Source organism: Protopterus annectens, chromosome 1.part1, assembly GCF_019279795.1.
Source record: "Protopterus annectens isolate FY-2018-M chromosome 1.part1, PAN1.0, whole genome shotgun sequence".
Taxonomy (NCBI): Eukaryota; Metazoa; Chordata; order Ceratodontiformes; family Protopteridae; genus Protopterus; species Protopterus annectens.
Window position 1 is genome coordinate 353,256,836 of NC_056726.1, and position 15,219 is coordinate 353,272,054.

Consider the following 15,219-nt stretch of genomic DNA (forward strand, 5'->3'; position numbering starts at 1 on the left):
TATAGTATTGAGCCTCAGCCAGCTGTGCCACTAAGATAGCCAGCCCGTACTAGTCTCCAGAACACCCAGCCAGCATCCCACTGAAGAAGATCCCAGAAAACGAAAGTGTAAAAAGAGGTGCTTGGACTCTCCACAAAAGTCTGTCACAGAAGATACTGACTTTGATGACTGGGAAGGTTCCCCAAGGTCACCACCCGATGACATCTCATTTGGAGACATCCAAGAACTCCTAAAGCAAAGGGGGTGGTAGTTCCCCCGACAACCCTTCCCAAGAAGAGTCTGTATTTCTGGAAGCTTTTAGAGCTGGTCCTTCTACCTCCCGGGTGACTCCTCCCACCAATGAGCTCATTGATTTTGTTTCTTGACTGGTATGGAAGGAGCCTAATATCATAGAGCCTTTCCCTAAGAGAGAGACCATATAGGATCCTGGTACCACCGAAGGACAGAACATATTGGAGCAAGGGAGTACCATTTGATGCCATGGTTGTAGCAGCAGCCACAAAAAAAGAACTAGCGAAGCAAATTTAGTCTACCCCCCCCCCCCCAACAAGGAGTCTGGGGCGCTGAACAGGTTTGGGAAGCGCGTCTGTGCTTCGGTGACCTTTACCCTTTGGTTGCTGAGTTGTTTGGCACACTTCACAAGACTCCAGAGGGGTTTGATTAAGGAACTTTCCAAATCCCTCACTGGGTCCATATCCTCTGAGGCAGCGAGCATCTTGCAGTTGGCTACCCTTAAGCTTTATGGGTGAGTTTGAAATGGACTGATTTCCCACATAGCTGAAGGTACTTCACTGGTGGCGGGTTCAGGCATTTCCATTAGAAGACATGTCTGGATGCGCTTGTGCAACTTTGCAGAACCATTCAAATCTTCCTTTTTCATTGCTCATTTTGAGGGAATTTCCTTATTTGACCCTAGAGTGGGCAGGAGGGAAGAACCTTGTCTGCTGTGGGCATATGTTATCCGAACCTTCAGCGGTCCTTTAACAAGAACCATCTAGGCAGATAGAAAATATGATTCAAAAAATCCCAGGGTCCCTTACAAGATCCACATGGAGACATTTCTTCCACTGGCAGGGGGGAGGAAATGTAATGGAAAAAGCTGTCCCAGTGGCAGAGGTGGTCCATATAACCAGGGATCAAGAGACACCTTCTCTGACGGATCCTATCAACACTCCTAAAAAGAGGCCTGACTGTCCATCTCTGGAGGCAGTCAGAGGTTGTTTATACCTACACCAGAGACCCTGGCTAGAAATGACAAAAGATTCATGGGGTATGGATGATCATATCCAGAGGTTATGTAATACCATTTTTGCATCCACCCCTGTTATTAAACAAAATCACTGATGTTCCACCTAATCAGAGGAAAACTGCAGCACTAGAAATTAACAAGGTGCTATAAAAAAAAAATCATCTAAGAAGTCCCTCTGGACCAGAAAGAATCCAGGACCTACTCAAGATTCTTTTTAGTGCCAAAGAAAACGGGGGACTGGATCATTCGGTTCAGTACACAAAGTTCCGGAATGTCGCTGTTCAGGCCATTCTGGCTTTTCTGCACAAGGACAACTGCATGTGCTCAATCCATCTTAAGGATGTGTACTATCTTATCATAATGAACATGATCCAAGAGGTATCTACGCTTCCGGCTGGGAGCCAGTCATTACCAATTCATAGCTCTTCCCTTTAGTCTCACCACATTTCCCAGCGTGTTTACCAAGTGTATGGCAGTAGTAACAGCTCAGTTGAGACTGCAAAGATTCTGGGTGTTTCCATATTTGGGCATCTAGCTCATAACCGCTTTGACCAGGCATCATTTGATTCTAGCTCAAGACTGCATACTCCAGTTATGCTGTCACCTGGGGATTTCAGTCAGTCGCAACAAATCTCATCTCGAGCCAACGCCGATATTGGAATTCATTGGAGCCTTGCTCAAACAGCCCTCTGTCAAGAGTTCAGATTTTTCAGTTCCATGTCAGGAAGGTCATTCAGAGTTCTCTGCCAGCTTGACTGTTCCTTCAAGCTTTGGGATCCATGTCAGCAGCAATCATTCTGGTACTGTTGACAAGGTTCCATATGAAGATTGTACAGTGGGCACAAACAATTCATTGGTCCATTTTCTATCAACCATTATCCAGTCAAATCAAAATAACACAGGCTTGCAGAAATTATCTTTTGTGGTGGATACACTCTGATCAAGTCAAGGAGATCACCCCTTTTTTGTTCCTCATTCCAAGGCCATAATGACCATGGACATCTCCCAGATTGGGTGGGATGGGGGACACTTTTTGGGAAAGACAGTCCAAGGCACGTGGTCCCCTGAAGAGGCCAACATGCACATGAATGTCCTGGAAATGAGCTGTCCTCCTACCATTGCAGGCCTTTCAAGACGCATTCCCCATAGGGGCTATTGCATTCATAGGTTCATAGGTAAGTACTAGGCTATCTGCCCAAGGGCCTACATAAGCCTAGCCAGCACGGTACCATAGCTTACACCACCCAAGAAAGTTATTTTCCTGTGTCACTGTCCAGCAGAGAGAGAAGTGATCCCCGGGGTGTATTTCCGATTTCCCATCCACTCAAGATTTTTCTTGAAGAGTGCTAATTAAGAACTTTGCTTGACATAGATGGGTAGCTTGTTCCAGAATATAGGAAGTCTCTGGGACAGGAATCTATCCCTCCAGTGTGTCCAGTTTATTGTGGTGACAAGGTTTAGGTCCCTAGAGCGTGTAGCTTGGAAGGTTTGGGATTTCTTTAGGTGTAGCACGTCCAACAGCTCTGGGTTTGACATAGCTTTACATGTTGGGCAGAGATCAGGCGATATTCTACAAAGTAAGGCTGGAGTTTTTTGAGGTGGTCAGTGTAGGGCATTTGTTTGAGGCCAGTAATCCTCTTTGTGAGGTACTTCTGTGGCCTTTCCAGCTGCTGCAGATGTCTTGTGAGGTACATTCCAAAAGGGGCGTTGTACTCTATAATGGGTCTAATGAGTGACGAGTCGAGGGGAACAATGACTTCTTTTTTCCTGGATGGAGAACCCTTTTATGATGAGGTGTGCCACGTAGAAGGACTTCCTGACTACTGTGGCAATGTGACTATCAAAGGAGAGACTATTGTCCACCTCTGGGTCCCAAGGACTCTTATCACACATTCGGTGTTAAGTACATTGCTGCCTATGTGGTAGTTCATGGGTACAGAGTTTTTACCAAAGGGGATGATACTGCACTTTTTGGCATTGAGCTTGAGGCCATGGCTCTGACACCAGTCATCTGTCTCAGTGAGGCCCTTCTGTAGTATTTTGGTGGTCTAGTACATCAACAGACAAGGAGGAACTGTATCTTACCCCCTTTGTGAAACTGAGTGTGTGGCAGTGGGTGATCTCATCCAGCTGATTTGTGATAGCAACGCACATCCTGGGGGAAATCTAGCATCATTTCATAGGTATTAAGCAGGTCTATTCTACTACCTTATGTGTAGTCCCTCTGCATGAAAGTTATGGAAAGGATTTTCCATCGATGGGGACAGCCATGCTGGGACCTCTTTGCATATCCCCTCAACAGGTGCAGCAGATTCTTTTCCCTAATACCACTGGAGGAGTCACCGAGGGATGCTGTACTTTTGTCTCCTCGCTCTCCTTTATCCCTACTGCCCGATGTTCATCGTGTTACCCTGCTGCAGTCATCACACTTGGGTTATCCTGTCATCAGGCGGTCCCGCAGTCGGCCGGAATTCCAAAGTCTTGGTCCGGCGTCGGTTGCTGTCGCTTCTTCCCTGGCGTCAGTGCGCCAGGGGTATATATAATGCATCCGAAGCCATTTTCTCCAGTCTTTCTTGCCGTGCGGACCCGAAGCAGAAGCAGTTCGCAAGTGCCGGTCGGCCGACTCCTGAGATTTTCGAAGTCGAATTTCAGATCCGAAGTCTTCAATAAAGCTAAGTACCCCGTTGGGGAAACTTTTCTTGCCTCAGACCGATGTCAGAAAATATTAATAATTGTATTTCTTGTGGGAAGCAAATACCTCATAAGGATTTTCATTCTTACTGCATACCTTGCCTAGGCCCAGACCACGACGTCACTAGTTGTCGTTTTTGCCCTAGGTTTAATAAGCGTGCTATAAAAAGACGCTTTGATTTCACACGTCACTACTTCGGTAGAAAATTCAACTACACTATGCCGTCGGAGCAACCGACTACCGGCGTGCACAAAAAACGCAAGGATAAGGATAGGCAGCCTAGACCCAAGTCAGACTCCGAGGCCTCTGCTGGCCCGGTCTCCGGTTCACCGATCTACAGTGAGGCTCCGACGCAGCCCCTGACTACCACAGATCTGGAACCCGAGACGGCTTCGGAACTTTTGGTGGAAAGTACTAGGCCGACGCAGCCATTTTGTTTAGGCCCTACCGACGACACTGCTGAAAAAGATGTCGGTCCTGCAGAAACACCTTCGGTTTCTGAAGGCGTCTTCAGACTGACTACATTCACCATAAAAACGTATCCTAAGACTCCTATTAAATCAAAAAAGACTGCACTTCAGTCCCCTGTTCAGGGCCCCATGCCTAAGAAACAGATGCTCAAAATAGCTGAAGATTTAATCTCTTTAATCAGGGGTTCCCAACCCCCTCCCGATAAAAGGCCTAGAGAAGAGGAAGATTATGCCTCCTCTGAACAAGTGTCTATTTCCTCAGGCTTCTCTGAGGACCAAGATTATTCCTTCTCCCCTTATGAAGATTCTGATGCTGAGGATTCTATTCCCTCAGCTTCTCCTCCTGAAGACTACTCCTTTGGGGAAACTTTGCACACTATGAGGGAACATTTTCACTGGGAAGGTCAGGACTACTCTGACTCAAAGAAAAGGCTCAGAGAGTTCCTTTTACTCCCCCAGCACAGACCACTTGCCATCCCCCCAGTTTTAGACATTGTGGATGATGTTTACTTAGAATCCAGTTTGAACCCAGATTCTCTGCCTTATGCTCTGGCCAAACCTGACAGATACTATAGAGTGCCTGATTCCCACAAATTTCTTTATAAAAGTCCTGTTGCTGATCCAGAGACTATCTCCCAGGGTCCAAAAGGGGCTAAGGCTTCTATGGCAAAAAATCCTGTACCCTCTGAAAGGGATTCCAGAGCACTAGACAGGTGGGGGAAAAAGGTTTACACCTCAGCCACTCTAGCTATGAGGGCACTAAACTGCCAGTTTCACATGCTAAAATATCAGCAATTTCTAATGTCTCAGTTAAAGCAAAAAATGAGCACACTCCCTCAACAGTCTGAATTGAAAGAAATGCAGGATCTGTTGCATGCCACTGAACAGGTGGGCAAACATACTTTACAATGTGGTTTTGATTCTTTGGAGGCTTCCTGCAGAGCAGCTGTCACTGATTCTGTTATACGTAGGCATGCTTGGTTAAAGGAACAAACTCTGCCTGATCATGTTAAAGCAAAGCTTCTAGATGCTCCCTTACAGCAGGATGTTCTTTTTGGAGTTAAAGCAGAAGTCGTCGTAAAGAAAATGGAGGATAAGGCAAAATCTATGCAGACAGTCAAAGATTTCCTACAGGTACAGCCCCCTCGCTTCAGCAGAAATTGGCCAACAAAAAATTGGTCCTTTCCAGCTACTGACAGACCACAGAGGGGTAAATACAGATGTCCAAGAGGCAGAGGACAACCACAAGCCCAGTACAAACCTCGACAGTGGGGCACTGCAGCACAGAAGGGAGGAGAAGACAGGTCCCAAACTATCAGAAGGCAAACTCAATGACTTACACCTCATCTGGCCAAGCAGCACTCTCTTGGCAGCCCCTTTAGGAGGGAAACTCGCACTTTTTTCAGACAACTGGCACACTGTCACAAAGGACTAATGGGTCCTAGACATAATTTCACGAGGATACAGATTCCATTTTCACACCTTGCCAATGAAAAGAGGAATGCCAAACCTGCCACAAAATCAATGGGCAGAGGCACAAAGACAAATTACAGCTCTCATGGACATGAGAGCCATTCAACTGGTACCTACTCGAGAGCAAGGCCAAGGATTTTACTCAAGACTCTTTCTAGTTCCCAGAAAGGACAATGCCTGGAGACCAATTCTGGACCTTTCAATTCTAAACACCTTCTTACAAGTACCCAAATTCAAGATGCTAACACTACAGCTGCTTCTTCCCATGTTGAGCAAGAAAGCATGGCTAGTAACGTTGGACCTCACGGAGGCATACCTGCATGTCCCTATCAGACAAAATTGCAGAAGATACCTCCGTTTCATTGCAGGTTCAACCCATTACCAATTCTCTGCACTGCCCTTTGGCTTATCTACCGCGCCCAGAGTCTTCACAAAATGCCTGGCATCAGTAATTGCATACTGCAGACAAAGAGGAATTCAAATATACCCATACCTGGACGACTGCCTCATCCAAGCAGAAAGCATGGACACCCTCTTACAACATCTGGCTTTTGTAAAACATCTAAGTTGCCTGGGGTACACAGTAAACGAAAAGAAATCAAAACTAGTACCCTCGCAAAATGACATTCCTGGGTGCCAGCTTGAATACAACGGCCCAGAAGGCTTATCTGACGCCAGACAAACAACTACAACTGACTCAGTATTTCAAAACAATGGCAACAAGGACCCAGCTACCTGCAAGAAAAATTCTGCAGGCCTTGGGCTTCATGGCATCTTGCATACTACTAATACCATTTGCAAAGCTGCATATGAGGAAATTACAGTGGTATCTAAAAAGCGTATGGTCTCAACACAGCCACAGCTTGGACACAATGATATCTCTCATTCCCTGCCTACAACAGGAGTTTCTATGGTGGTCACTGGCTTGTCACCTCAACAAGGGTCAGCCTTTCACCTTGCCCCCAGCCAGGCAAACTATGACAACAGATGCATCGGACTACGCCTGGGGGGCACACATGGCAGGACAGTGCGTTCAAGGCAAGGCAATTCCCTTTTCTCTAACTCAATAGGCAAAATATGGAACAATCTTCCATCCACTTTGTCCTCTTTGCCTACTCTTCAACTATTTGAAAAACCTTCCATACACCTTAATAAATAAATGGCTTTGCTGCTCTTGCAACCCAGCCTAGCTCCTAGACACCCTCCTATTTTTTCCTTAAAAAAACATTCAACCTTCGCTTTTCAACTTTACTATTATCTCTTTATTATCTAATTTGTAAAAATACCTAAAAAAAAAAAAAAAAAAAAAAAAAATTATATTTTGTGTATTATATTGTTCTATGACCTCACTTAATTAAATAGCTAATTTATTTTAAGATATTTAATTATTGTGCTTATAATCTAATCCTTTCTTTATTTCCTTTGTATTTCAAAATCTCTGGACTTTTCTCCCCGGACTCCAAACGAAATGGAACTAAAAAGCTGGATTCCCGGTCTGACAAAAATGTAAAATAAATAAAAAAAAAATAAAAGTATGGACTGCAGATCAAAGGAATCTGCATATCAATCAAAAAGAGATGCTAGCTGTACAGAATTCTCTGACAGCCTTCAAGAATCTATTACATCCAGGACAACTTACAATGACGGACAACACCACAGTTATGTGGTACATAAACAAGGGGGTACACACTCCTACCCTCTATGCAGTCAAGCAATGACCTTGTGGAACACAGCTCTGGCTTACCAAGTTCAGTTACAAGCTCAATTCCTGCCAGGAAAAAAGAACAGACGTTCTTGGCAGACGTCCTCAGCAGAAACCTCATGGATCCCCACGAGTGGAAACTGGATCCACAAGTATTTGCAATGATAACCCAAATATAGGGCCTTCCAGACATAGACCTGTTTGTCAGTCCTCAATACTATCAACTAGCAAAATTTTGTACAAGGACACTTCACCATCAAGCTTGTAAAGTGGACGCGCACTCATTCAGTTGGAAAAATCTGACACAATATATGCCTTCCCTCCATTGCCTCTCCTCACAAAAGGTGCTTCTGAAAGTCAGAAAGGAGAGACCACGACTGATACTCATAGCCCCAGACTGGCCATGCCAGCACTGGTACCCACTATTGAAGAATATGGCCCAGGGCCCACCTTGGATTTTACCACAAATTGCCCATTTGCTCACACAACAAAACAATCAGATTCTTCACAGCCTGCTAAAAACCTTAAATCTGGCTGCATGGCATATCACCTAAACATTCAGCCAGCTCCTCTTTCCCAAGCAGTTATGGATGTTATTCTGGAAGGTAGGAGGCCCAGCACCAGGAAGGCCTATTCGGACAAATGGAAAAGATTTTGTGCCTGGAACCAAGCTAAAGGCCAAAACACACTTCAGCGTCACATGCCTCAGATTCTACAGTATTTAACTGAGATGCTGCACCAAGGACTTTCTTTTTCCTCCATTAAAATCCATGCATCAGCTATTTCAGCCCACTACAACACAGAACCACCCTTATTTTCGCATCCACTTCTAAGGCAGTTCCTCAGAGGGGAAAAAACATTAGGCCCCCCAGGAGAGCACCTACACCAACATGGGACCTAAATTTTGTTCTGGAAAAACTTACGCTGCCTCCCTTTGAACCAGCTTTCTCTGCAGATCTGCAGTTCCTCTCATGGAAGACTGCCCTGCTGCTAGCAATAACTTCAGCTAGAAGAGTCTCAGAGTTGCAGGCACTAATGGCAGTGGAACCTTTCCTCATTTTCCATCAAGACAGAGTTTTCCTGTGTACTAATCCTTCCTTCATGCCTAAGGTGGTTTCCAGTGTGTGTTTAAATCAAACCATTCACTTACCCACCTTCTTCCCAAACCCACAGAACAAAGGAGAAAGACTCCTGCATTCCTTGGACATTCACAGGCTACTTCGTTACTACTTGGATAAAACTAAGGTTTTCAGAAAATCTGACCAGCTCTTTGTATCCTATGCTACAGCTACACAAGGGAAGGCTATATCAGAACAAACCATTTCCAAATGGATAGGACATTGCATTCGTTTTTGCTATAACCATCATGGAAAACCAGTTCCTGCTACCATTAGGCCCCACTCTACCAGAACAACAGCTATATCTACAGCCTTCCTCAGGGGGGTTCCAACCAAGGAGATTTTGGAAGCTGCAACTTAGAGTTCAGTACACACCTTTACCAAACACTATCACTTACCACTTTACTCTAAGACTAGGGCTGGCTTTGTCACTGCAGCTCTGCAGGGCCTTCTAGCCTCCTCTAACCCTCTATAACTCCTCCACCCATCCATAGCTTTGGGATTCTACCCAAGTGTGATGACTGCAGTAGGATAACACGATGAACATAGTACAGTTTTGTACCTACCATAAATGTAGATGTTCGAGTGCTCACCCTGCTGCAGTCCAGGTTACCCTCCCTCCATCCCCTCTGATCTAACTGGCTAAATCTCTACAATACCTTCCTGATGTATTTGCTTATAGCTGGAGGGATTTTGTGTTTGTGCAAAAATTACTTAATTTGGTACTAATTATTGACCACCTTTTTGGGGGCACCTGACATCTGGGGCAAGAAAAACTGAAGAAAATGGCGTCGGATGCATTATATATACTCCTGGCGCACTGACGTCAGGGAAGAAGTGACAGCAACCGACGCCAGACCAAGACTTTGGAATTCCGGCCGACTGTGGGACCGCCTGACGACAGGATAACCCAAGTGTGATGACTGCAGCAGGGTGAACACTCGAGCATCTACATTTATGGTAGGTACAGAACTGTAATTTCCCTCTGATCCCCAAATTTCTTCAGAAAACATCTCGGTTGAAGAGCACAGTTACCTCACTGCCCCTTACTGGCCTCATCAGATTTGGTTTCCCTTATTTGCCCTCATCTCCTTCATCCTCCATGGACTCTGGATCCAAAGCCAGAACTACTGACTTACATGATTCATGCGGAAATTCTAGGCCTGCATTGTTTTCCAATTTCATTTATGGCTAGATAGCCAGGCTCTCCTCCCCTGTCCATCACTTTCTATTATCACCCCACAAAGCTTCCACTAGGTAATTTTATAGAAGTAAATGTAAAAGAGTTGTCATTTGGGCACAGCAAAAGGATCTGGATCACTTTTCAGCACCAGTTTCTAAAGTTCTTGGGTTTGTAGCTACAATTTTCAGTGAAGGTGCTAGCTCTTCTACTGTAAAGTACAGCTAGCTGCCATTTCCAATTTTCCTGAGAGTAAATAACTCCTCTTTAGCATCTTCCAAACTTTTTAAAGCCATTTGAAAGGGAGTGTTCCTTCTTAGACTCCCCCATTAAAAGAGCTCACTCCTCTCCTTGGGGATCATCGGAGGTTACTAGACTATCGATACAGAGGTAATTTCAAGTCTAGCCGTTTCATCCCTATCTATATGATACCAGTGATACTCTAGTCAATACCCAGGATTGTATTTAGTAATGACTTCCCATGTCCAGGAGGATTGTGGGCGCTATCCCCAGTAAGAATGTATGCTGTCCCATCCACTCATCCAGGTTCCTTTTGAGCAGTGTCTTAGAGGTGCTCTGTTTCAAATGAATTGGCAGCCTATTCCAAAGATGTGTCAGACACTGGGAGACAAGTCTGTCCCCCCAGCACGTCCTATTAAGTTGCAAGTCATACTATGGTCCCTGGAGTGGGTAGCTCTAATCCCATTTGATTTACAGATGTGCAGCAAATTAATTAGGTTTGGGTCAGAGATTGCTTTGTAAACCTGGCATAATCTCCCCTAAGAAGTCTGTACCATACTGAGTATAGTGACGGGCTTTAGTCAGTCTCTGTAAGGTACATGCTGGAGTCACTTTGTCTTTGGTAGAAACCTCTGAGTTCTCTACAATTGCTGCAGGTGCTTTGTACAGTACATGCCAAAAGAGGCATTATACTCCATTATGGGCCTGATTAGTGACCAGTATAGCGGGGTTATAACTTCCTTTGTTGTTGAGGTGTTGCCTTTACTAATCGAGTGTGATACATAGAAAGCCTTCCTTACTACATTAGAAACATGGTGGTCAAAGTTAAGGTCGCAGTCTACTTGTGATCCCAGGTCTCTTACCACTTTATAGGTACATAGGGTATTGTTAATTTGATAATGGGAAGGGACATTGTTTTTACTGAAGGAAATAATGATGCATTTCTTTGCATTTAGTTTGACACGGTGACTAAGACACCAGTTGTTGGTCTGCGTAAGACTCTTCTGAAGTATATTGTTATCACTTGAGGATTCGATAATTGCACCCAGTTTACAGTCGTCTGCAGACTTTGTCAGCCACAGCTCCTTAGTTTTGGCCTGAGCTTCTGAAGAGTGCATACCAAACAGTAGGGGGCCAGCACTGACACTTGTGGCACCCCGCTGGTGACATGTCTGCTGGTTGATGTAGTCACCTACTTTGATAGTGTGTGACCGATTTTATGAGCCAGTTTGGCAACCCATCTTACAACAAAGTAGATCTGAGCATTGTTTTGCAAACTTTAACACACACTCTCCGTTTGAGCCATCAGCTAAATCTGAACTAAAAGTCTTGACTTGGAAAACTGTCTTTTTAGTGGCCATTACCTCTGCCAGAAAAGTATCAAAATCACATGCCCTGTCATCCACACCTCTATCTGTTTTTTGGTTTTCATAAGGGTAGAGTTACACTTACGGGACTAATCCTTCCTAAGGTGGTGTCAGAATTCATTATTAATCAAACTATCAACTTTCGCCGTCTTTCCAAATTTCTCTAATAGAGAGTGGCTGTTACACCTTAGTTTTATCTACATAGAACCAAAATTTTCAGGAAATCAGAACTGTTATTTGTGTATCTTTCAGAATCAAAATTAGGCAAACCAGTTTCTAAAGTGACTTTAGCCAAATGGTTAACAGATTGTATTACTTTTGTTAATGGAATATTGGGCTTGTCTTTACCAAAAGCACATTCCACCAGCTCTATAGCAACTTTTTCAGCCTTTTTGTCTAGAGCTTCTTTGGATGATGTTTGTGCAGCCACAACCTGGGCTAATCCTCCTACTTTTATTGCTCATTACAAATGGAATTTGGTCTGTAGGGGAAGAGAACAGCCTTTGACTAAGCGGTACTCTGGAATATCCTTCGAGTCCTAGGATTTAGTTAGCTGTGGACTCTGTCCTGACATTTGGGAAATGAATGTAAATTACAAGATCATATAAAAAAGTTATGTACTCACCATAACGTTCCATCTGTGTTCTCCATTTTCATTCTTCCTCAACTTCCCTCCTTCCAAACAACTCCTTTTTGACTTTTGGAAGAGTCGAAAGTTGTTAGAGGAACTACTGTTCCTTTGAGTCCTAGATTCCATTTCATTTCTACTGCCTTGCAGGTTTAAGGGTCAGTAAACAAGAAATGAGGTATGTTAAGTGACTAGAGCTTTATGGGTAAGGGAGGAGCTCGAGAGTGTGTGTCCTACAGTCTGGAAAAAGTGGCCAAGTCGGATCCACGGACTGGATCTGACAACAACAGCTGAGGAAGAATGAAAATGGACAGCTCAGACTGAATGTTATGGTGAGCATATAACTTTTTAAGTCTCACTCAGTTGGCCGTGGTGGTGCAGCGGTTAGCATTGCTGCCTCACAGCAAGAGGTTCTCTGGTTTGATTCTCGACTGGGGTGCCTTCTGTGTGGAGTCTGCATGTCCTCCCTGTGGTCTCGTGGGTTTCCTCCAGGTGCTCCGGTTTCCTCCCACATCCCAAAGACATGCAGTAGGTGAATTGAACACTCCAAATTGACCCTAGGTGTGAGTGTGTGCGTGTGCCTTCTCTGGAAGGTTGGGTGCCGGGCTGGCAACTCGACACCGTAAAACTCCACTGCCAATCATGAGCAGACAGATGATCCGCTGTGGTGACCCCTAACTGGGAAAAGCTAAAAGAAGATGTCTCATTCTGTTGGTGGAGTGTCCACCAGTAATGTCTTGTGTATTCATGTCCAGGTGATGAGCTATGTTGTGACAAGGACTTATACACCCCGCACCTACTGTTCGACTCTGTTCCGTAGTCTTGCAGACTCTTGTTAGGACTGTCCTCCTCTTGCTGTGCTTCTTCACACCCTCCACCTAGTTCTGTTAGTGATTGTGGACTAGTGCATAGGTGAATACCCTACTGATTTTAGTCCATGTTAAGCAATTTTGTTACATAAACATAAAATAACCCAAGATTTTTGTGGACTTAGTCAGAGAAGTGTGATCCCCACCCGTCACATTTGCATGTCTTTCTTAAGCATCCTCTTGTAGTTCTGCTGAGTAGGTCAGTCCCTTTCCTGCATTTTGTATAATTTAACTAGGCATCAGAGAGGGAGAAATTGAGATTCAAAGTACTAAAGACAACTTCTGAATCATGCCTTTGGGTGATGGCAAGAGTGCATAGGTAAATGTCCTGATACCAGTTAATTTGGATCTACGGTTATCCTGAGTTCGTAACTAACATAACCTTCTGCTAGAAATACTTTTCTAACTTGATGCCCTTAAGTGTTTGGAGTTATGGTTAATGTCTTATGGTAGATCTTATTTTCTTGTATCAGTTCCTAAAGTTTAACTGCTGAAATAAATGGCATTTATTGTTGAATTTTATTGCTATACTTAAGGTGCTCATGCTGGCGGCAGTTATTTTGTAAAATGTGGTTCTGTTGAATCCTTCCACTTTTGAGTAAACCCAAGAAGAAAGAGTTAAGCTTGTTTTAGAAAATGAATTGAGAATGTTTTATCTGCTTTGAGGAGCACCTTTGACATGTTCTTCTCTCTTTTGTTTTTTCTTTTAAACAGATCTATGACCTTTCAGTGGATGCATTAAGCCCGGTGTACTATTTCCTCCTTCCAAGTTCTAAAATAAGGGATGCAGCATTCCTCTGCAATGAGGAGGGGAAGAACACTATTGTTATCATGTCATCAGCTGGATATATCTACACACAGGTTATGGAAGAGTCGAGCAGTGCACAGCATGGCTCTTTCTATGTCACCAATGTTCTAGAAGTCAATCATGAAGACTTGAAGGTACCTTACATGTAGCTCTGGTTTGGCTGTACTTAATGTTTTGAAGGAGTAAAATTATGGATGTGGTCTTTAAATACTGAAAATTTAATTATTTTTCTTGGTCTGTTAAGTGTATTTGTCTATCCTTTTCAGAAGTAGAACTCCTTATTTATCCCTTCTACTGCAGATATTAGTGTTGTGTATTGATATATTGGTGAATGCCATCTCTTCTTGTTTGGGAATGAACTGGTGAACAATGGGCCAGTCTCTAAAGAAAGATAAAGCACCTTGCTGTGGCTGTTACTGTCTTGAGGAGAGGTAATTGTAGCCGCCGGTATAGTGGGACATGTAGTGTAGTGAATGATAGTACAGCAGCTGCATTAAAACTAGAACTTTGCTTTGAATATAGGTGGATTAAAAACCGCGGTAGTCCCCACTCTTTTTAGGGAATGAATTATTGAGCAGTTGTCTTAAAGCTTTCAAGTTGCAAAGGTGTCTTGAGTAAGCTGGCTTCCTTGACAGTAGCTTCTGGTAATGAGGAGATATATTATTTGTAGCCCTTTGAATAATAAGGATGTAGGTTGCTGTCAGCTGTTTCTATCATTAGGGCTATTAAGTAGTGAGAAAGGGAAGTTTGCTGCTTCATCCCTAGTACTAAGCTGGTTATCTTTAAAGTTATCTCATGTCTTGTTGGGGTTGTGACCGCAACATATCAGCTATAAACTGAATATTTGACTGGCACAGTTAACTGGTTTAGCAGTTAGTGTGTATGCTTATCAGCATGGAATGCTTATTTATGACCCTGACACGCAGTTGAGGAAGTGAAGCCAGCAACAGATGTCCTTGTACGACATATAATGGTAAAATACTTTGGAAGGGTTAGGACCCTATCAGTAGAATCAAGCTGTATGAATAAGATGCAGAGTGGGGCTTATAGGTTCATAGGAGATTACTAGGCTAACTGCTTGAGCCCTTACAAGCCTAGCCATTATTAGCTGAATTTTACCCAATTTTTGATCCCTAAGGGCTAGAGGAGCTTTAGGTTTGTGCCTATGCCTTTGAGGTATTGTACAGACTGCCCCTGTCCATAGGGACATGGGTGCCACCCCAGGAGTGAATTAACTGTTCCCCATCCATTGATCCAGATGCATTTGAAGAGGGCCAGGGAAGGGCTCTGCTTTACATAAGAGGAAGCCTGTTCCAAAGCAGGTGTAGTTACGGAGATGTGCATCTCTCTCTCTCTCTCTCTCTCCAGCATGTTTTGGTCAAGTCACAGACCAGGTTTAGATCTTTAGGATCGGGTGACCCTC

The 15,219-nt window shown here is 44.0% G+C and overlaps 1 protein-coding gene across 1 annotated transcript in view; it reads left to right on the plus strand.

Moving 5' to 3' along the window:
- Positions 1 to 15,219, plus strand: part of UBR4 (ubiquitin protein ligase E3 component n-recognin 4) — a 3,959,899-nt gene that overhangs the window by 1,648,964 nt on the left and 2,295,716 nt on the right. The window contains 1 exon segment of the mRNA XM_044087073.1: positions 13,703 to 13,930. Coding sequence (XP_043943008.1) covers positions 13,703 to 13,930 — 228 coding nt within the window.